At 40.6% G+C, this 23,773-nt stretch overlaps 1 protein-coding gene across 2 annotated transcripts in view; it reads left to right on the top strand.

Annotated features, from left to right (window-relative positions):
• CHN2 (chimerin 2) overlaps positions 1-23,773 on the top strand; it is a 325,324-nt gene that overhangs the window by 162,427 nt on the left and 139,124 nt on the right. For both annotated transcript variants that reach the window (XM_059933677.1, XM_059933676.1), the window contains exon 3: positions 5,587-5,642. In XM_059933677.1, the coding sequence (XP_059789660.1) occupies positions 5,587-5,642 (56 nt within the window). The remainder of the gene's footprint in view (positions 1-5,586; positions 5,643-23,773) is intronic.

Genomic DNA, 23,773 nt, shown 5'->3' with positions numbered 1-23,773 from the left:
ATTCAACAAATGCATATTAAGTCTTTGCCTTAGACCAGGCAGTGTGCTTTGAGCTGTGGGACTGCAAGGATGGATAAGACTCCATCTTGACTCAAAGAGCAATGATGCCACACGAAGTCCCTTAAGTTCCTGCCTTTCCTGCTCCCCTTTCTTTCTTAGAAGCTAATGCTATCACTTCCTGAGCTGATTATTTGGTAAGAAGAATCTTGTCCCAAAGTATCATATATCTACATCTAGTCCTTAATACTCAAGACCAAACCCCAAAGCATTGGTGAAATCACTGAGAAGTATTTGGTTTCAATTCTTTTAAAAAAGCTATTTTCAAGTTTACTTTAAAAATAAAGTAAAGCCACATTCTAAACTTTAAGCCAGAACTATGAACTAAGCAGATGAGTTTAAAAGCCAACCGCCATGGGTATACTCTGAAAGATTTTATTGTTTAAGAGGCCAAGTGCCAATTAGGCAGCAGATGCTGTGGCCAACATCTCTCCCCGGAGACTCTCCTGGGCAGCAGGTCAGGCAGTCACAGCTTGTGCCTGTTTTTCTAAAGAGGAGTTTAGAACCTCAGAATTCTGATCCACAGGCCCCAGGCATCAGAGTCACCTGGGGAGAATAGTTATAATAACCATTCCTCAGCCTGACGCCAGATTTCTGAATCGGAAGAGTGGGGGGATCTGCAGTTTATCACACCCCACAGGTGCTTCTTATACACACTTAGGCCTGAGACCCCCTGGTTCAAGTCTACACAGCCTCATCCTCAGGCTTTTCACTGTGCCATGGGACCAGAGGAGAGCTCCATCCCCAGTAAGACTGGACATTCTGTTAGCAAGACAAAGCCTGCACACAGTTGCCTGGAAGTGGGGCTGAGCCAAGAGGCCATTGAAAGCCCCTGCTATTTCTTACTCACACCCGTGAGTTTTTTCCCATGAAAACCGGGAAGACATGGGCAGTGAGCGGGGTGGCACTGGGTCAGTGTCACAGCCAAGTGGCCAGGTTCGGCTCCTGGATCCACATGCCCTCTTAAGTGATAAGTGGCTGTTAGAGGACATCCCTGCAGGGTCTTTTAGGAGCTGACGGGTTTGGACTGGGCTTAGCATCACCCAGGCCAGGGCTTTCACTCGGCCTCCATGGGGAGTGGGTTGATTGTGTTACCAGAAGATGAGCCGAGTTTCCTTACTGAAGAAAAAAATAAAACACTCTCTCAGTGAGTTCTTGATTTCTCAATCTGCTTCAGGTTTCCTGGGGAGCAGGGAATCCCCTTCTCTTACCTCCACGTTCCCTAGTGACCATCCCCACCCCATCCCCCTGCCTAACAGCTTATTCCAGAATAAGAGTTCTCTCTTGTGCTGCAAGGACCCAGGGCTGGGGAGTGCCGGGGACAGATTTGGAGCATGGTCATAGAAGCACAGTCTGTCATCTCGCCCCTTAGCGCACAGAATCACCCAAGCAGTGACATTTGTTATTGCATTTTGCCTGTGGCGTGGGTTTGTTGAACAAAGAAAATTCAAGAAACGACATTTTCAAGATTATGTGACGTGTTTCAGTTATATTAAATGGGCCTCATGCATGTTTGTTTCGTTATAGCCAACCTTGAAAATGAGGTACTGGGGCTGAAGCTGAGATAGAGTCTAGGGACCCATTTTTTCCTGTGGCTGCCATGGCAATTGGTTGTCATCTCATTATCTTTATAGAGACATATTATTCAGATGGCAAACAGGCTTTGTCGATTTCTATTGCTTGGAACAGCACTGAGCAGATTTTGTAGATCCTGAGACCTGCTCACTGAAAAATAACGATTGATTAATGGTGTGTGCTGCCCAGAGACCAGCAAGGAGAGGTGGCACCCCTGGCTTGAGGGTTTTTCAGGGACCCCCCCCTCAAAGTTACTCCTGGCTGGGACTATTTCCGGTTGTAAGACTGGTGAATGACCATGTTTCTCTTTACTCAGAGGATACCTAGAGGATACAGCTAAGGGCTTTAGCCTGTTGACACAGGAGAGGAACTGTCCCTTACATTCCTTCTCCTGTAATCTCTGTGATTGTTAATGGCGTCTCAATCTTTCAAGCATTCAAGGCCCTTTCCTCCATTCAATTTGTAATCCAGCCCTGGCCATCCTCCTCTGCAATCAACTCACCTCCTCATCTGCATTTCTACTAGTGTTGTCCTAACTCGCACTTTCAGGATCTCCTTTACGTACAACTAAAACACAGTTCTCTTGCTTCCCTGCCTCCAAGGATCCCCCTCCGATGCTTCCTTCAGTGAAGCAAAGGGCAGTGGCCCCCACTCCTGGCTGTGTGTTGGAATCTCCCAAAGACCTTTAAAAAGAACATATTTCGGGACCCCTTGCCAGGCTGGCAGAGTGAGCATCGCCAGAGACGATGGTGTCTGAGAATCTGTATCTTATAACGATATAATTTATATTTTAGCTCTTCGAAGATTCTAATGCAAGCAACCCCACTTGGGACCGCTCCACCATCTGCCTTAGGGACTACTGGTGAGGCTGAAAAATATAGACCTTGGGACCTGGAAATCAGGCCTTAAATCTTGATTTCATCATATTATCTGTGTGACCTTGAGCTTCTTCACAGCTTGGCGTCTCCACTACTTTGTCACTGAGGTGGAGAATAACAGTTACCTTGGAGGTTGGTTGGGAGGAGTAAATGAGGAAATGTAGATAAGGTGTCTGGCACACAATAGGTCTCCAGAAAATGAGAACTTCTATTTTTCTGAACAGTCTTATCCTTATTGTCATTATTCTGAAACAGACCAGATGATGTCACCTCCCTGCTCAAAACATGTCACTGTCCCCCCATTGCTGAAAGAAGAACATCCATGCTTCCTACCATGACCTTCAAGGTTCAGTCCCACATGGCCTCCTCCCACATCTGCCCACCCCGGGGCAACAGCACACTGGACTCTCACGGACCAATCAGCACGTCATTCCCTTTTACTGCTGGGGCTCTTTCCTCTATCTGTACCCCCCTCTCTTTTCTCTACCTGTGGAAACCCTGCTAACTCTTCAAGGAGAGCCCCATGCTTCTCCCCTCGGGAAGCCATCCTGACCACCTGAGTAAAAAGAACTGCTTCCTCCTCTGCCCTTAATTAAAGCACTTGGCCCTTCCTGGTTTTGTTTCTCCACGTGCATCTCCCTCACTGGATCAGTGTCCTTGAAGGAATGGCTTGTGACCCATGAGTCAATACATACAAATATGCATTAAGCATCTGCTATGTGCCAAGCACTGTTTTAGGCGCTGAGCGTCCCACAGTGGAAAGAACAAAGTCCCTGCCCCCAAAGAGCCTACACATTAGTCAAGGGAGACAGCACACAAAATAAACAAATACAGTGTGTTAATGGTGATGAGTACTGTGAAGAAACATGAAATGGTGTAAAGGTAGCGGAGTGATGGGATGGAATTTTATACCAAGTCGGGCAAGTCAGGGAAGACCTGAATGAAGGGGGAGGAGTGCCATCTGAACATCTTGGGAAAGAGCAATCCAGGTGGAGGGCACAGCAAGTGCAAAGGCCCTGAGGCATAGAAAAATAAACCAGGGCTTTGGAATCGAAAGGATACATTTTAGCTGGATGCTCTGGGGCAAATATTTCACTCTGGGCACGTATTTCCTCATATAAAAAATGAGCATGGTAATGATACGTTCCGTCCTCGGAGCTCTTGTGAACGTTCAATAAGACATTGTTCCTGCCACATAACAGGTACTCGATATGCTCGTTCCCTTCTCTTCTCTCTTCCCCTCCATTCATCCTCAAAGCCTCCACATAATGCTGACTGTGGTATCTGTTCTACGGCAGATGTTCAAATATTTGCCGATATGAATTGCAAAGGTGAGCTTAGCTTAAAATGCTTCTCTTATAACAGCTGTACGTGCTTTGCCACCTTCAAGGGAAGCATTAAAAACGGTGTTCACAAAACTGTTCCAGCCATGCCCCCCACATATAACTGCTGGCTTCCGAGGGCATTGACAATGGGAAGAGAAGAGAGGATAGGATTCTCTGGATGTGGGTTCTGCAATTGCTCTAAAGCTCTGTGATTCTAGGGGATGCCCCCTTTGGTTCCCTTTACACTCATTAACAGCAAAACCCTGCTGAAAAGCAGTTAGTTGGTGTTGGAGCTCATTCGAGAGGAATAAAGGATTCCATGCAGGCTCTGTCGTGATTTAAGGAGAGCATGGGCTCTAGTGGGAGAGTCAGTGGAATGTCCAAAACTATGTCTCTATTTTTTTGCCAGTTCTTCCTCATGTTTCCTCCTGCACAAGAAGCCTTCTCTGACCTGTCTCTGATACGTGGCTACAGTTGTCCTTAAGTGACACAGGCATCATCATTAGTGTGGGCAACCTAAGCTTAGAAATGCGGCACGTTAAAACAGCCATATGAGGGTTAGATGGTTTCTTCTCTGTTAGGAAGCTGAGTCATCTACCCTTAATTAGGTAAGAAAATAACCATGTTGAGCTGAAGGCATTGGGGAGCCATAGGTACAAAATACATCCCATCATTTCCACCTGTTTCCACATGACCATCTGCCCTTCAATTAAAATTTCTTTCTTTTATTTTTAGACCTAAGAATAAGCCAGAAGTTTTTGCTTCTCTTATTACATTTTCTAGAAGACTTTATGTGATCTAATTTTTAACGTTTCATAGATGTATTCTATGATATGATTCATAGAATTATTTGACATTAATTATTCCCTCTTCAAGATTCTGAAGATAACATCAAGTAGGTTTATTTTCAACCTCTATTTCCATGGAAGTAGAACCCCAAGGTACCTGCATAGAGTAGCTTTTCCTCTAAGAGAAGTAATCAAACCAGCTGAGCAGCAGAAAATCACTCATTATAGTCTGAAAAATTACAAATAATATTCTGATAAATTACATTTTTGTATACAATTACCTGCTTTCCTCCATGCCCAAGCCTGAAAGTCTGTCTTTAAAACAGGATATAAGAGAGTTATTATTATTTAAGATCCTAAAGGGCCCAAGAAAAAGGAATGACAATGGGTGGGAAATAGTCAACTAGGTAAGTATCTGTGGTGATGGGCGGGGCAAAAATAGAACTCGTGAAAAGAGAAATGAGCTGGGGCTTCATTCACTCACAGAATCGGCTGTGTCTTTGTCCATAACTGTAACATTTCAGAGAATGCCACTCCTCTTCTAATGCCTGTCTTTCCCTGGTATGTCAAGAAACATCAGCATTGAGATTCAGGGATCCTATTATATGATCTTACTACCTAGGTACTCACAAGTAGAATTTCATCTTTAAAATTGTCGACAGAATTTTAGTCCTATCTAGTCTTCCAAGAAAGCCGTAACAGGAACAATGCCAGTAACAATTATGAAACTAAATTGTCCTTATAAAAATTTTAAAAAATCAGTTTTGCCCGTTTATAGTCATTGTGACTAATTTCCATGTAAATGATCTGCCTTTATTCAGTCTAAAAATGTGTCTGTATCTCCTTTGTTTTTTGGTTGAGAAATTTGCAGTTCTTGAAAGGTGGTTAGGTGGAACTGTTTGAAGGCATGTTGGTATGTGCTGATGCTTTTTAATTATAATTCTCTCTTTTCATACTTGGCAGTGTATCAGTTACAGCAAGAGGCCCCTCGTCCCAAGAGGATCATTTGTCCTGGGGAGGTCAGTACTCAGCTATTTCCAATACACCTTGTTAAATATGATGAATGGTCAGCACTATGTTGATATTGGAGGACCTTCAGATTTCCTGGGAGTTGATTTCTTTTAATGTTTGTTAAAGTGTCACCAAATTTAACATCTAAATAATCTGTATTTTGAAGTCAGGTATTATTTGAAAAATACTAACTTGGAATCAGAAGTCTTACATTTTTCACTACTACAGAGGCAAATTAAGCATCCTTTGTAAACTCCAAAATGTGTGTTCTGGTTGTTTTCTTTGTTCCTGCAGTTTTGATACTTTTATCATTTTTTAATTATGAAATGCTTCCAAAAGAGAAAATGCAGAGAATGATAAATATCTGGATACTCTCAACACCCATATTTAGCAAACCTTTACATTTTGTCATATTAAAAAAAATCCCTACGAGAAAAGTGACTGGGTTTTTATTCTTGGAGATAAGCTTAAAAATATATTGACTCATAAAAATGCTTACCAGGCACAGAACTTTCCCTTGCCCTCCTTCACTCATCAGTTCTCTTATCATCTGGGATGCCAGCAAGATTTGAAAGGCAGGACTAAGGCTCTGTTTTCTATTTTTATGCTGACTAGGTGCTTTAATAGCCAGACCAATATCCTTCAAACAAAGGTCCATGGGTCCTTGATTATTTTTGTTATTATGACTTTGATTAAATACAGAATAGCAGATTTCTTTTAAAGTGTCACATCTGCCTTATCAGAGGGAAAGGCTCTAATTCCAACAATCTTGAGATTTTTTCCCTTGAACATCAGTACTTTCTGGCAGACTGACTGGATCTGGTTTTGAATCTGTCTCAAAGACTTAGGTACATATGTACCCACACCCAGAGCCAACTTACCACTGTTTAATAAGTGTTTCTACATGAAATTTTACTTCTGTTGAAGGGTACTGAAGTTCATCAAGTAATCTGAATTTTAATAGAGTGGACATTCTCATCCCAGAAATATAGCCTGAGAAGAGAAAATATTTGATCTGTAAGGAAAAATCCAGGATGAGGTCAAATCTTTATTTGGTGCTATGATCTTGTTCTGTCACTAACCGTGCTGACTTGTCTTTTGGTTATTAAAAGTAATATCCAAGTAAGAGAAATATAGGATAAATACAAAAATTTTAATGAGATGCTTTAATTGGGTATTTTGGGTGAGAAATAAGAAACAAATTGTTAAAAATTCTTTCAATCCTACATTACGTTTAGTATTTTGCCATCAGGAAAAATATAACCGTGTGTAGGGAGTTAGAGGAGTTTAAATGTCTCCATGAAAAGAATGTTTGTAAGATTAAAATACAACTAAAGTCTCTTCCTAGGGGTATTAATAAAAAGTCTACTGGTAAGGTTGGGCACTAGAACTTGAAACCCAAGGGAATATAGTAAATATTCATCTGTTAATTTATTTTATATGTATATAATATATAGATAGAGAGAGAGACTGCTCTGTTCTTACTTAGATCTAGGCGTTGGGAATACAGCAAAGAACTTGGCTATTGGTGCTCTGAGTGTCATATTAATTGTATGTAATTAAAGATATATTTAAGATGTTATCTATGGGTGGGTGTAAAAGAGAGAGAGAGAGAAAGAAACAGAGAAAGAAAGAGAGAGAGAAATAGAAAGAAAGAAAGAGAGAGAGAGCGAGAGAGAGAGAAAGAGTCCGAGCACCTCTTTGTTTCTCAAAATCCTTGGAACCATGTCCGTTGTCCTCTAAGCCAGGTGGAATGTTAGCAGCGGAGATGGGTAGATTCAGATTAGCTTCATGAAGCCTCTTCACAGGGTTCCCCTGAAACCCTTCAGACATCCTATGGGCTGAGGGTCCACAGCCTATCTCTTTAATGTCACACTTGCATCAGAAGGAAGCGCCCCAGAGGCCTTAGCAAAGCAGAGCTGTGAGCCACAAGCCACCACTATCTGCTATGACTAAAGGATATGGCGTGTGTACAGCTTTTTTCTTCCTTCTTTCTCGTCTTTTAAACCAAGCTTTTCACAGTTTGACCTTTATCAATCTGATTCATTAATAAGTTGTGCCTGGTGGATGCTGGATTCCTAGGTAACTTGCCTCTAGGAATTCCGTATCTCATTTCTGCCAGGAAACCTAACACGAAATGGACATTCATCAACTCCATTTCCTGAGCAGGCAGCGTGGGGCCCATCCAGCCAGGCAGATGTCAGGTGATAAAAGGGCCGAGTGTGGCTGGAGGAACAGGTGCTGCCGAGGCGAGAGCCAGCCCGGGTAGCTTCAGGGCCCTTTGTCCTCCTGTGCAAATAATTCCTGCCCACACTGCTCGGCCTCCCAGGACTTGGCCTCCTTCTAGTGAAGGAGTGGTCGCTGGTGAAACCACTCCTGCTGCAGAGGGTGTTTTAGCAAACGGCTCTGTGCCTCATAGCACGCCTGCGTGCTCGGGGATGTGCCTAATGAAGAAGCCTTTCACTCTGAGTGTGTGGCCAGAAAGACTGAAGCTTTATTAACACATTTACATAAAGCCATAAAGGCTATTTCTTCTGAACAGTGAGTTATGATTTTTTCTGTGTCTTTGCCATCGTATCCCTCAGCTAGCCATTGAGTCCTCGCTTTATTGTACACACAGCCTCGCTGCCCTCCTTCTTAGTCTCCAGCCCCTGTCCTGTCAGCCACCTTGTCCCTGGCAAGCCTGCCCGGCTGTATTGCTCCAGCACACTCCATCTCTTTTGTTTCTCTGATGACTAATAACCTCCCAGGCTATGGGCCTCTCTCAGGTTCGGGTCCTCCCACTGAAAGTGATAAATCCCACATTAGAGCACCAAGTGAGTCTGCAGTTACAGTCATGGAACACTGTCGTTCAAGTGTACAGACACAGGCCAACCTGACTTGAATGCTTGGTGGCTCTCGACGGATACCAACCGCCTAATGGACTTTGTTGGAGAACTAGGCAATCGAGGGTACAGACTGATTCAGCAGGTGAAATCCAGTGAGCTTTGCAAACCCAGGAAGGGAAGCCCGGCTGCAGAGTCAGCTGGACTTGTTCTGAATCCTTGTTCTACCACTTTCCAGCTACCTGACTTAGAACCAAGCACTTACTCTCTCAGGGGGGTTAAGGTCTACCCCCAGGGCAAACAGCTACTGTGCAGGGTGTTATAAGTGGGATCTATGTGTCAAGTGTCTAGAATGGTGCCTGGCACATCAGAGGTACTCACTGTTGATGACTCATGGCAGATTCAGAAATCTGTGGAGAGCAAGTTCTGAGACAGTCATTAGGGACAGAGTCACAGTAATGACAGTATTCTCTGGATGTGAGGGCCAAAAAGGCAGTGATCAAGAACAAAGCAAGATGCCTGGGTCAGGGATTAAGCTGCCATGTAAAAAGATACTGAGGAGGAGGAACAGAAGGTACAAGTGGCTGAGCAATGGCTCTGGCGCCAGTTAAGCCAGGGAGGGTCAGTTACTGAAATAATAGTCCGTGGCTTTCTTGAGATTCATCGTGGTAAATTAATATTTATTGAGCAGCCACAGCACCTGGCACTCTTCTCTACCGGCATTTCCCGAGGGCTCCATGCCATGAGATTCAGAACATCTTCCGGTATGCAAAATTCTCACTTGTCCTTTCTGTCAATTATCAATCAGTCCTCACATAAGCATTTATTAATCACCAAATGTGTGCCGGGGTGGTCTGCTAGGAATTGTGCAGAATATCGACTCCTAAATTTGCATCTCTAGCTAAGACCTCTCCCCTGGGCTCCAAACACCTCGCTCCATCTGTCTTCTTGACCTTTTCAGGGAGATGTCCCACCGGCCATCTCTAGCCAAATGCTCAAAGGAGAACTGGACCCCACTCCATTAAATGGCACCTAACTTCAGAAACCTGCATGCTTGTCTCTCCTACCCTCACCCTCTTCTCTTAGCAAGCTTCATTTACCTCCAAATATATCTTGCATTTGTCACTCTTCTCTGCCTCCAGGACTACCATGGGGTCGGGCCCATCATCGTTTCTTACCTGGATTGTTGCTGCTCAGCAGCCTTCAGCCTCATCTCCCTGCTTCCACTCTTGGCACTCGCCCGGACACACACACACTCACACACACACACACGCACACCCCATCCTTCAAACAGGAGCCCAAACCATCATTGTTAGATATAAATCCAACTGCTTCAGCAGCTTCCCATTGCTCTTAAAATAAAAGCAAGACCTCAGGCTTCCCTGGTGGTACAGTGGTTGAGAATTTGTCTGCTGATGCAAGGGACACGGATTCGAGCCCTGGTCTGGGAAGATCCCACATGCGGCGGAGCAACTAAGCCCGTGTGCCGCAACTATTGAGCCTGCGCGCCTAGAGCCCGTGAGCCACAGCTACTGAGCCCACGTGCCACAACTACTGAAGCCCGCGCACCCAGTGCCGGTGCTCCGCAACAAGAGAAGCCACCGCGATGAGAAGCCCGCACACGGCAACAAAGAGTAGCCCCCGCTCGCCGTACCTAGAGAAAGCCTGCGTGCAGCAACGACGACCCAACGCAGCCAAAAATAAAAACAAATAAATTAATTAATTTAGAAATAAGTAAAAGAAAAAAAAAAGCAAGACCTCTTGCCATGCCTGTGAGCCATGGTGTGGCTCCTGCCTTCCTCACTGCCCTGTCTGTACCATCTTCTCGGAGCGCACTGCCTTGCAGCCCCACTAGCTCCTGCTCCTATTCATCAAACGGATCATACTGCTGCTACCACAGGGCCTTTGCATTTGCTCTTTGCCTGGAATTCTTGTCCTCGAGTTCTCTGCCTGTCCAAGTTTCAGATCAAATTTCACCTAATAAAGCCCTCCTTGAACCCCCTAAAAATTAGCACCTACAGACCTTCTCTCTCGTTTCACCCTGTTTATTTTGTTTATAGGACTTAATACACTCTCTAGTATACTTTTGATCATACTTAACTGTTTACTTGTTGCTTGTACATCTCTCTCCAGGAGAATACAAGCTCCAGAGACGTCACCAGTCTTAATCATAAGTACTTCCCTAGCATTAAGCCCAGGGCCAAGCGGCAGTGGGCAATCAGTAAATATATGGTAAAATAATGAAAAAAAGGATAGAGACTGCTAACATAAGGAATTTAGAATTCTCAAACTATTACTAATAGCATATCAGATTTACTCAATGCTGTTATTAGGGGAGGGAGTTGAACTTTTTGGCTGTTGTTGAGGTTCTTACGTAAACATGGACTAATACTTTTTCCTGGAACATTCTTTCTTTTTGACCTTTCCAAAAGGCCAAACGTCAAGATTTACTTGCAAGGTCCCCAAGAATTACCTGAAGAATACAAAATATGCAGAAATTCTTTTATGACTGTAAATGATTTGGTGTCATTTGTCATTCTTTTTTGAAATTGTTGTAGTGACATGGGATTAAAAAAAGCAATTTCAAAGCAGGGAAATAAATTACATACTATTATTTCAAATTGTTCTCCATTTTATGCGGCTTTACTTCCCCTCTCCCTTACCACAGAGTATTTTGGAAATTTTTTTTAATGCAGAAGTGAATTGTAGAACTGAAGTTTCTAGCATTTATGATCAGAACCTTTTTATTTTCTTGATTGTCAGAGGTTAAGCCAAGTACAGATGACAGTGAACTATCTTAAGTTGCCGTAGTACCTTATTTTACCTCCTAGTGAATTGTATTCACTTTTTAAATATTACCGTAAGTGCCCCTTCCCCCTTTTTCATGCATTTTCTCTAGCTTTTGGTGTTCCTAAGTATCTACCCATTTCATCCCTTCTACCTTTATTTGTAAAAACTGTCCTTTTAAGCCTATAAGGGCATTTCATTTTATCATTAGGCTTTTAAATTTTCATTCACCATACCTAGATTTCACGTCTTAGAGTCTTGTAGCTTTAGGCGTTTATCTTGTCTTAGACATGTCTGGAAGATCGTAACAAGCCATACTGATTGGCTGTATCATTCTCAACTAACTCAGTACATTTCAAATCACAGATTTAAAGTAAACTCAGAGGGGTTTTCTAATATTCTACCATCCTTCCCCCTTTTCTTCTTCTATTCATTGAAAATAAATGTTTTTTGAAAACTCTACTGATTCAAGACATCTAGACGATATGTCTTTAACGTAATGAGATTGATTCTATAAGCCACAAACAAAAATCAATCCCATTACCTTTTAATTGGCTTTATGTGTAGTAATCAGAAGGCTATTTCTTCCCTGGTCAGAAATATTTCTCTTCTTTTCATCCTAGACTTTCTCCACTGGTCTCTTTTCTCCCCTTACTATTGATACAACCTAGAATAAAAGGCTTTTCCCATCATTATTACCCCCAGGCTTTCATTTCACTTCCTAATGCAGTCAGGCGTTTTTGCTGATGTGATTTCATCCTGAGCTAGACTTACTTTGCTTGTAGACCCACTGTTGTAAAGGGGGAAAACCTTCTCATAAAACTAATGTTAGAAAAAAAATTTTAGACACATGAGTTTTATTTTTTTTCTAAAGATAAAACCAAGTTTTCTGCTTCTTTAAATAAAAAGCTGCTTTTTTTTATTAACAAGTGAGGCCATCTACCAAATTACATAACCTTCCAAAAATTTTACTCTCTTTGGAATATTCTGAATTTCTTCTAATGTAACGCAGACTTTGCACGTTTGCACCTAGAAAATATTTATTCATTTCCAAGGTGATATCGTGAGCAATGGATAAGGGCTCTTGCGGACAAGCTGCTATAGAATTCAGATGCTCAGAGGCTCCAAGCCGAGAGGACAGATGGCTAAACTAGAGAGGGCCACCAAGGAACAGCATATATATATATAAGTTGAGTGAAAGTTGAGGCAAAAGTAAAAGGTTTTTTTCCTTAAAACAGAACAAGGAAAATGAGGGAGAATTAACAGTGATTGATAAGAAGTAAAATTTCTTTCTTTTTTTTTTTGAAATGTACATTTTTTTTTAAATTTTCACATGAATTAGTATTTTATTTTATTTTATTTTGAGTTTTTGAATTTTGTTTTATTTATTTTTTTATACAACAGGTTCTTATTAGTCATCGAGTTTACACACATCAGTGTATACATGTCAATCGCAATCTCCCAATTCATCACACCACCATCCCCACCCCCGTGCCGCTTTCCCCCCTTGGTGACCATACGTTTGTTCTCTACATCTGTGTCTCTATTTCTGCCCTGCAAACTGGTTCATCTGTACCATTTTTCTAGGTTCCACATATATGCGTTAATATACGATATTTGTTTTTCTCTTTCTGACTTACTTCACTCTGTATGACAGTCTCTAGATTCATCCACGTCTCTACAAATGACCCAATTTCATTCCTTTTTATGGCTGAGTAATATTCCACTGTATATATTTACCACATCTTCTTTATCCAGTCGTCTGTCGATGGGCATTTAGGTTGCTTCCATGACCTGGCTATTGTAAATAGTGCTGCAATGAACATTGGGATGCATGTGTCTTTTTGAATTATGGTTTTCTCTGGGTATATGCCCAGTAGTGGAATTGCTGGGTCATATGGTAATTCTATTTTTAGTTTTTTAAGGAACCTCCATACTGTTCTCCATAGTGGCTGTATCAATTTACATTCCCACCAACAGGGCAAGAGGGTTCCCTTTTCTCCACACCCTCTCCAGCATTTGTTGTTTGTAGATTTTCTGATGATGCCCATTCTAACTGGTGTGAAGTGATACCTCATTGTAGTTTTGATTTGAATTTCTCTAATAATTAGTGATGTTGAGCATCTTTTCATGTGCTTCTTGGCCATCTGTATGTCTTCTTTGGAGAAATGTCTATTTAGGTCTTCCGTCCATTTTTGGATTGGGTTGTTTGTTTTTTTAATATTGAGCTGCATGAGCTGTTTATATATTTTGGAGATTAATCCTTTGTCCGTTGATTCATTTGCAAATATTTTCTCCCATTCTGAGGGTTGTCTTTTTGTCTTGTTTGTAGTTTCCTTTGCTGTGCAAAAGCTTTGAAGTTTAATTAGGTCCCATTTGTTTATTTTTGTTTTTATTTCCATTACTCTAGGAGGTGGATCAAAAAAGATCTTGCTGTGATTTATATCAAAGAGTGTTCTTCCTATGTTTTCCTCTAAGAGTTTTATACTGTCTGGTCTTACATTTAGGTCTCTAATCCATTTTGAGTTTATTTTAGTGTAAGGTGTTAGGGAGTGTTCTAATTTCATTCTTTTACATGTAGCTGTCCAGTTTTCCCAGCACCAATTATTGAAGAGACTGTCTTTTCTCCATTGTATATCCTTGCCTCCTTTGTCAAAGATTAGTTGACCATAGGTGCGTGGGTTTATCTCTGGGCTTTCTATCCTATTCCATTGATCTATGTTTCTGTTTTTGTGCCAGTACCATGTCATCTTGATTACTGTAGCTTTGTAGTATAGTCTGAAGTCAGGGAGTCTGATTCCTCCAGCTCTGTTTTTTTCCCTCAAGACTGCTTTGGCTATTCGGGGTCTTCTGTGTCTCCATACAAATTTTAAGATTTTTTGTTCTGGTTCTGTAAAAAATGCCATTGGTAATTTGATAGGGATTGCATTGAACCTGTAGATTGCTTTGGGTAGTATAGTCATTTTCACAATGTTGATTCTTCCAATCCAAGAACATGGTACATCTCTCCATCTGTTGGTATCATCTTTAATTTCTTTCAACAGTGTCTTATAGTTTTCTGTATACAGGTCTTTTGTTTCCCTAGGTAGGTTTATTCCTAGGTATTTTATTCTTTTTGTTGCAATGTTAAATGGGAGTGTTTCCTTAATTTCTCTTTCAAATTTTTCATCATTAGTGTATAGGTATGCAAGAGATTTCTGTGCATTAATTTTGTATCCTGCAACTTTACCAAATTCATTGATTAGCTCTACTAGTTTTCTGGTGGCATCTTTAGGATTCTCTATGTATAGTATCATGTCATTGACAAACAGTGACAGTTTTACTTCTTCTTTTCAAGTTTGTATTCCTTTTATTTCTTTTTCTTCTCTGATTGCCGTGGCTAGGACTTCCAAAACTATGTTGAATAATAGTGGTGAGAGTGGACATCCTTGTCTTGTTCCTGATCTTAGAGGAAATGCTTTCAGTTTTTCACCATTGAGAATGATGTTTGCTGTGGGTTTGTCATATATGGCCTTTATTATGTTGAGGTAGGTTCCCTCTGTGCCCACTTTCTGGAGAGTTTTTATCATAAATGGGTGTTGAATTTTGTCAAAAGCTTTTTCTGCATCTATTGAGATGATCATATGGTTTTTATTCTTCAATTTGTTAATATGATGTATCACATTGATTGATTTGCGTATATTGAAGAATCCTTGCATCTCTGGGATAAATCCCACTTGATCATGGTGTATGATCCTTTTAATGTGTTGCTGGATTCTGTTTGCTAGTATTTTGTTGAGGATTTTTGCATCTATATTCATCAGTGATATTGGTCTGTAATTTTCTTTTTTTTGTAGTATCTTTGTCTGGTTTGGTATCAGGGTGATGGTGGCCTCATAGGATGAGTTTGAGAGTGTTCCTTCCTCTGCAATTTTTTGGAAGAGTTTGAGAAGGATGTGTATTAGCTCTTCTCTAAATGTTTGATAGAATTCACCTGTGAAGCCATCTGGTCCTGGACTTTTGTTTATTGGAAGATTTTTAATCATAGTTTCAATTTCATTACTTGTGATTGTTCTGTTCATATTTTCTGTTTCTTCCTGGTTCAGTCTTGGAAGCTTATACCTTCCTAAGAATTTGTCCATTTCTTCCAGGTTGTCCATTTTATTGGCATAGATTTGCTTGTAGTAGTCTCTCAGGATGCTTTGTATTTCTGTGGTGTCTATTGTAACTTCTTTTTCATTCCTAATTTTATTGGTTTGAGTCCTCTCCCTCTTTTTCTTGATGAGTCTGGCTAATGGTTTATCCATTTTGTTTATCTTCTCAAAGAACCAGCTTTTAGTTTTATTGATCTTTGCTATTGTTTTCTTTGTTTCTATTTCATTTATTTCTGCTCTGATCTTTATGATTTCTTTCCTTCTACTACTTTGGGTTTTGTTTGTTCTTCTTTCTCTAGTTCCTTTAGGTGTAAAGTTAGATTGTTTATTTGAGATTTTTCTTGTTTCTTGAGGTAGGCTTGTATAGCTATAAACTTCCCTCTTAGAACTGCTTTTGCTGCATCCCATAGGTTTTGGATCGTCATGTTTTCATTGTCATTTGTCTCTAGGTATTTTTTGATTTCCTCTGTGATTTCTTCATTGATCTCTTGGTTATTTAGTAATGTACTGTTTAGCCTCCATGTGTTTGTGTTTTTTACGTTTTTTTCCCTGTAATTGATTTCTAATCTCATAGCGTTATGGTCAGAAAAGATGCTTGATATAATTTCAATTTTCTTAAATTTACTGAGGCTTGATTTGTGACCCAAGATGTGATCTATCCTGGAGAATGTTCCATGCACACTTGAGAAGAAAGTGTAATCTGCTGTTTTTGGATGGAATGTCCTATAAATATCAATTAAATCGATCTGGTCTATTGTGTCATTTAAAGCTTGTGTTTCCTTATTAATTTTCTGTTTGGATGATCTGTCCATTGGTGTAAGTGAGGTGTTAAAGTCCCCCACTATTATTGTGTTACTGTCGATTTCCTCTTTTATAGCTATTAGCAGTTGCCTTATGTATTGAGGTGCTCCTATGTTGGGTGCATATATATTTATAATTGTTATATCTTCTTCTTGGATTGATCCCTTGATCATTATGTAGTGTCCTTCCTTGTCTCTTGTAACCTTCTTTATTTTAAAGTCTATTTTATCTGATATGAGTATTGCTACTCCAGCTTTCTTTTGATTTCCATTTGCATGGAATATCTTTTTCCATCCCCTCACTTTCAGTCTGAATGTGTCCCTATGCCTGAAGTGGGTCTCTTGTAGACAGCATATATATGGGTCTTGTTTTTGTATCCATTCAGCAAGCCAGTGTCTTTTGGTTGGAGCATTTAATTCATTTACATTTAAGGTAATTATCGATACGTGTGTTCCTATTACCATTTTCTTAATTGTTTTGGGGTTTTTTTGGTAGGTCCTTTTCTTCTCTGTGTTTCCCACTTAGAGAAGTTCCTTTAGCATTTGTTGTAGAGCTGGTTTGGTGGTGCTGAATTCTCTTAGCTTTTGCTTGTCTGTAAAGCTTTTGATTTCTCCATCAAATCTAAATGAGATCCTTGCCGGGTAGAGTAATCTTGGTTGTAGGTTCTTCCCTTTCATCACTTTAAGTATATCATGCCACTCCCTTCTGGCTTGTAGAGTTTCTGCTGAGAAGTCAGCTGTTAACCTTATGGGAATTCCCTTGTATATTATTTGTCATTTTTCCCCTGCTGCTTTTAATAATTTTTCTTTGTCTTTAATTTTTGCCAATTTGATTACTATGTGTCTTGGCATGTTTCTCCTCGGATTTATCCTGTATGGGACTCTCTGTGCTTCCTGGACTTGGGTGGCTATTTCCTTTCCCATATTAGGGAAGTTTTCGACTATAATCTCTTCAAATATTTTCTCAGGTCCTTTCTCTCTCTCTTCTCCTTCTGGGACCCCTATAATGCGAATGTTGTTGCATTTAATGTTGTCCCAGAGGTCTCTTAGGGTGTCTTCATTTCTTTTCATTCTTTTTTCTTTATTCTGTTCCGCAGCAGTGAATTCCACCATTCTGTCTTCCAGGTCACTTATCCGTTCTTCTGCCTCAGTTATTCTGCTATTGATTCCTTTTACTGTATTTTTCATTTCAGTTATTGTATTGTTCATCTCTGTTTGTTTGTTCTTTAATTCTTCTAGATCTTTGTTAAACATTTCTTTATCTCCACGATCTTTGCCTCCATTCTTTTTCCAAGGTCCTAGATCATCTTCACTATCATTATTCTGAATTCTTTTCCTGGAAGATTGCCTATCTCCACTTCATTTAGTTGTTTTTCTGGGGTTTTATCTCGTTCCTTCATCTGGTGCATAGCCCTCTGCCTTTTCATCTTGTCTATCTTTCTGTGAATGTGTTTTTTGTTCCACAGGCTGCAGGATTGTAGTTCTTCTTGCTTCTGCTGTCTGCCCTCTGAGAAGTAAAATTTCTTAAGAAGGTACTACTAGAGATGAAGTACTACATTGTGTAGTTAGTTGTTTTAGAGAAAAAAAGAATAACCGACAGCATCATGGATTACAACACACACTCTGTTATCCTTACTTAGTCTGTGACAGCCATAACCCAAGATACCATTGCTCACAGATCAGAGGAGGGAGAGGGTTGGTCCAGACTGAGGGCACGGAGGTTATGAGGAGGTGCTGGCTTTTGTAGGGCCAACCTTACCCAAACAGAAAGCAAAGGTCTCCACACCAGTCGCTATCTAGAACAACCCACAGTATGTCTGCTCTGTGACTCAGAGGTCAGGTCCAACAAAATTTCAGGTGTGGCCAGGATCCTCTGAGAAAGGGAACAGGTACATAGCACTGTGTGCACTAGTGAGGTTTAAAAGACATGCTTCACATTTGACTCATCTGGTTAAACATTAACTGGGAAATAATGCTGATGGGGGCAGGTTACACTTTGCCCCGAGCAAGCCATGTTTCCTAGGGTAGTGTGGCCTGGCTAATCAAGCAGTGAGACGTTTGAAAAATAATGTGGATGGCACAGTCTCAGACCGTCCCGATTTGACTATGGCTGCTCTAAGGGATATTACCTAATTATTTACTGCTATCGGTCTTTCCATAGTAATCCACACATATGGATCACTTACGGCACCCTGAGCACTGGGTTAAGAGTTTCACAGATGTTATTTCTCATAACAGTGCCATGGCAATTGTTATCTGTCTCGTTTTACAAGAGGAAATGAGACAAATAGCACAGGAAGGGCAGAGCCAGATTCAGACTCAGATAGTCCAAATCCAAGACTGGCCTTCTAACCCAGTGATTCTGAAAGTGTGGTCCTAAGACCAGCAGCAGCGGCATCACCAGGGAACCTATCAGAAATGCAGATTTTCTGGCCCACCCCAGACCTACGAATCACAGACTTGGAGTTGGGGCCCAGCAATCTGGGTTTTAACAAACCCTGCAGGTCATTCTGGTGTTCGCTCAAGTGGGAGGACCACTGCTGTAGCCATTGTTCTCACTTCCTCTACTTTCTTTTTTTTTTAAATTGAAGTATAGTTGATTTACAATGCTGTGTTAGTTTCTGGTGTACAACAAAGTGATTCAATTTTATATATATATATATATATGCATATATACTATATATATACTCTTTTTCAGAGTCTTTTCCATTATAGGTTATTACAACATACTGAATATAGTTCCCTGTGCCATACAGTAAATCCTTTTTGTTTATCTATTTTATATATAGTAGTATATCTCTGTTAATCCCAAACTCCTAATTTATTCCTCCTCCCCTTTCACCTTAGGTAACCATAGTTTTTTTTTCTATTTCTGTGAGTCAGTTTCTGTTTTGTAAATAAGTTCATTTGTATCATTTTTTTAGATTCCACCTATAAATGGTATCATATGGTATTTGTTTGTGTCTTTCTGACTTATTTCGCTTCCTAGAGTATGACAATCTCTAGATCCATCCATGTTACTTCAAATGGCATTCATTCTTTTTTATGGCTGAGTGGTATTCTATTGTGTATATATACCACATCTTCTTTATCCATTCATCTGTCAATGGATATTTGGGTTGCTTCGACGTGTTGGCTGTTGTAAATAGTGCTGCCAGGAACATTGGGGTGCGTGTATCTTTTCGAATGAAATGGTCTCTCTACTTTCTGTTTCATGCTGCTTTCTCTATGCCCTGGACTAGGAGAATCAAGATGCTTTGTCTCCTGATGATGCGTACTGTTTGCCCAGCACTGTGCTAGATTTTTCATGAACTTCAAAGTCGATGCCAAGTTACCCCATAGCCGCCTTTTTTTCTAGATGTACTTCCTCCTAGATGTTATTTTCCACCCTTTAAAAGTGTTTTGCCTTTGCCTTTCTTCTTTGCTACGTCTAGCTTTCCCACACCCTCGTATGTTGCAGAGGCCAAATATGAATCTTTGTAGGGGAATGGTCAGTGCTTAATTTAACCTGGTTTTCTATGCCCACCACCGCCCTCCCACCCTTCTTAGTCTTATGTTTGCAGGACTAATTAACAAAAATATTCAAATTCAGTTCTAATCAGGTGATTCATATTCATGTTTGTCCATATTTGGTATATATTCTTATGAACTCCAGCTCTTTTTGATGTTTTCCTTACCTTGTGACTGTGCAGAAATCCTGGCTAAATCTATTTACTCTTGCTTTTTTTTTTTTTTTTTTTTTTTTGGCTGCATTGGGTTTCTGTTGCTGTGCGTGGGCTTTTCTCTAGTTGTGGCGAGTGGGAGCCACTCCTCACTGCAGTGTGCGGGCCTCTCACTGCAGTGGCCCCTCCCGTTGCAGAGCATGGGCTCTAGGTTCACGGGCTTCAGCAGCTGCAGCAGGCGGGCTCAGTAGCTGTGGCTTGCAGGCTTAGTTGCTCCGCGGCATGTGGGATCCTCCCAGACCAGGGATCAAACCCATGCCCCCTGCATTGGCAGGCAGATTCCCAACCACCGCGCCACCCGGGAAGTCCCTTTACTCTTGCTTTTAATGGACCTTTGCATTAATAAAAATACCAAATCCATTATCATTATGTCAGGAATACTGTGAATTATATTTCTATTTTCCAAGTGCTAGTCACTTCACTCAGTGGATCATCTCTGTGCTCGATGAGTAGCTCTCAATTCAGGATTGAAGGCAATTAATTTACCAATAAAAGCCAGTCCAGTGCTGGTGTAGTCCTGACCTTGCCTCCTTGCCTCAGTCTACCACTCCTTTTGCCTTCCCCAGGTTGACTGGTGCCATTGGTAATCAGTCACCTTTGGCTCTGTCCTCTGACAAACCACAGTCTTGGTATTAGCTCTCAGTACACCGTATCTCCCTGTCTTGTTGGACAGAATAGCAAGCTTTGCTTTCGCGATAGTATCTCTTTCCTCCTCCTTATTTACATGGCCAGTGTCATCTCCCCATCTACTGTGGGAGGAAATTAAATAGCCTTGGCACAGCCCGACAAAGGCATATTGGATGCCATCAAGCACCTTGTGTCTTCCTAGGTAATTACGCATCGATCGTTTGATGAAGTGTTCTTGTATCTCCAGGGATATTTCTACCACGTCTGTAATTACACTTTTCTGGTTGTCCCTTTGCTCTGCTGTGATCCTCCAAGTTCCATGACTTCTCAAAGACCATGCTTAATGACGCTCCAGCAGCACCTTTTTCAATTCAAGGATACAGATCAGATCCCTCAGGGTTTCAGTATTCTCCGTCGTTTAACAATATAATTCAACCATTTGCTGTCTTAGTTCATTTTGATTTTGTAAGTTGGCATCAGTATGCCATAGAGTAAAAATGAATGATTCTCTCCTTTCTGTGCAGTAAGAGACAAAAGGGCATGAACACAAATAGATGATTTGACCCAGCATTAAATAAAAAGGCCTTTTGAGGCACTGGCAAAAGCTCAGAGTTTTGAGCTAACTATAAGATGTCCTGAAACCGATTTTTAAGAATGGACTCTAATGTTTGTTAGTCTAGCATAGCCATTGGCAAACTATAGTCTGCCAGCTTTTTTTGTAAATAAGGTTTTATTAGAACACAGCAATGCTCATTCCTTTACGTATTGTCTACGGCTGCTTTTTTGCTTCCATGTGGAGTACTTGAGACAAATTGTATGGTCCTCAAAGCATTTACTATCTAACCCTTGACAGAAAAAGTTTCCTGACCCCTATTCTTGCACTTGAAGTAACTTTGAAGAGTGAGTTAATACATGTACAGCACTCAGAACAGTGCTTGGCATTTATCTATGGGAAGTATTGGTCTTTAATTTCTACCACTTCCCAAGCACTCGTGTAAATGTTAGCCAGAAAGGGAATTTTAGACCTGTAACGTAGGATGAATTTGATCCCAAGCCATTATAAGGAACATTTTGACCTTCATATTTAACACATGTAAATTGATGAAAGAAGCCAGGGAAGTTACAATAAGAAGTTGTAAAAAGAAAAAAAAAAGGTGTTCTTTCACCTGCTTTCTCACGGCCACTTCCTCCCCATCAAGAAATGGTAGCCTGTTAGAAGAGGTGGCCCAGTGCTCCATAAGCAGGAAATTGAAGAGGTATGTGGAATCTCTTTATTTGGTATCACCATCTGAACATGCAAACTAAGCTCACTTTCTTTAATTTCAGGAACAGAGCTGGTGTTACCTTCCTGTTAAAAGTCTATATGTTACTGAATTCTGATTAATGATTTGCCTGCTGAAGCATCTGGGGGAAAGAGTGCCATGTCTGTAACTTACTATGAAATACAGCCCCCCACAAATTTGGATTAGTGGATGGATAGAGGGATGAAGAAATAGATATGCCATAGAGCAAGTATATATAGTACCTTATAGAATCTAGGGGGTGCCTATTTGGGTGTTTGCTGTAAAAGTCTTTCAATATTTCTGCCTGTGTGAAAATTTTCATAATAAAATGTCAAGAAGAAAAACAAAGAACGTTTGTGCAAGAAGAGCAATGGCAGGGCATGCTCCGGCCCAGGGAACAAAAATGAAAGGCAGGAGGGTGTCTCAGTGTCAGAGCTGCTGCAAACACCATAAGCTCAAGAATTTTTAATGTGGAATAATTTGTCAGAAAAAGAATTTGAAAGCAAGGACAAACATTAATAAGGCACTTTTACTCTTATTTATTACCATGTTGGGAATTGTTTGGGGGAAATGCTAAATTAAGTAATTTTTTTAAATAATAGAGAACAGGCTTCTGGATTTTATGGCATCATTACCATGTAGCAAAATGAATATGGGACCTGAAATCAACTAGGTTTCAACCCTGAATCTTCTGCTAACCGTGTGTAGGACTGGGAGAAAATTAATTTATCACTCTGAACTGCAGCTTTCTCATCTATGAAAAGGAGGCAAAGATACATAGTCCACCCTCCTGGTAAAAGAATAAATATAAAAGCATTCTGAAAGCCATGAAGATGTCACCAGACAATGAGTTCTCAATGGGGGCAGTATTATGCCCAAGGAGGGGCGATTGGTTCTTGAGGGGGCTCATAAAAAAATTTTACTATTTCAATGTATAAAGCACAGATATACATATAGAACATAAACAGGTATACAATCTATCTGTAGTATTGAAATTTCACTGGGAAGAGATGATTAGGGAAGAAAAACACGTGCAAAAAAGGAAGGTTATAATGCAAACAATATTGAGAACATTTTGCTGGATAATCTTTAATTCCTACCATCTCCTAAGTTCTGTCCCCTTTTTCTATAGGTAGCTTAATTTGATCCATCAGTTTGAGCACATAAATTTGAATTCTTACATTGAATACTTACATTTGAATCTTATATTTCTAGGAGGAGGGAGAAAATAAAAAAACTTCTGGGGAGAAGAATGAGAATGATGGACATTGTCTTTTCCAAAGCACATGTAGTACCACTTAACCCAAATACCATTAAGCTTTGAAGGAAGGAATTTGCTAACAAGAATGAGGAATTAAATGAGTGTACTCACCCAATCTTTTTCCTGCTAGAAATTTAACAGTAGCATTAGTTTTCCCTTGATTTGATTCGATTCTTTTGGGTACTTCAAGCTCTTTGAGCCTAAGAGGTACGTGGAGAATTTAAAGAGAGTTCCAAGGAGAATAATGAAGATGAATTAAGGTTTGGAAAATAGGATCTATTGGAAAAGATTAAAAGGACAAGGATTATTTAGTGTGAGGAAGAACAGGCAATCAGGTGGCACAGAGATGGCTTCTAATAGTGGAAACCTCCTATGGAGAATATTCTCAGGTTCTTATCTGTACTGAAGACCAAAGGAAGGGAAAAAGTGTATTTTGAAGCAAGAGAGATGTGAGATTAGATATTAAGATAAAATAACTGTCCATGATTAAATCCTAGACTTTGACTCTCCTTTATGGGATTTTTTCAAAATAAGGTGCCTGTCTGTAGGACGTATCAGGAGGAGGGACAGGTGAACCCATCACATTTGCTTCTCCTGCCCTGGTCAGAGGCCGGCCAGCCAGCCTGGCCAATGAGGCCTCCATGGGCTTTGGCTTGATGGAATGAAAGTCATTTTTCCTGGAGCCGTGGCTTCAGGATGCC

This window comes from Balaenoptera ricei, chromosome 9 (genome assembly GCF_028023285.1).
Source record: "Balaenoptera ricei isolate mBalRic1 chromosome 9, mBalRic1.hap2, whole genome shotgun sequence".
NCBI lineage: Eukaryota > Metazoa > Chordata > Mammalia > Artiodactyla > Balaenopteridae > Balaenoptera > Balaenoptera ricei.
Note: the sequence above shows the minus strand (reverse complement) of the source record. Positions and strands in the feature narration are given on the sequence as shown.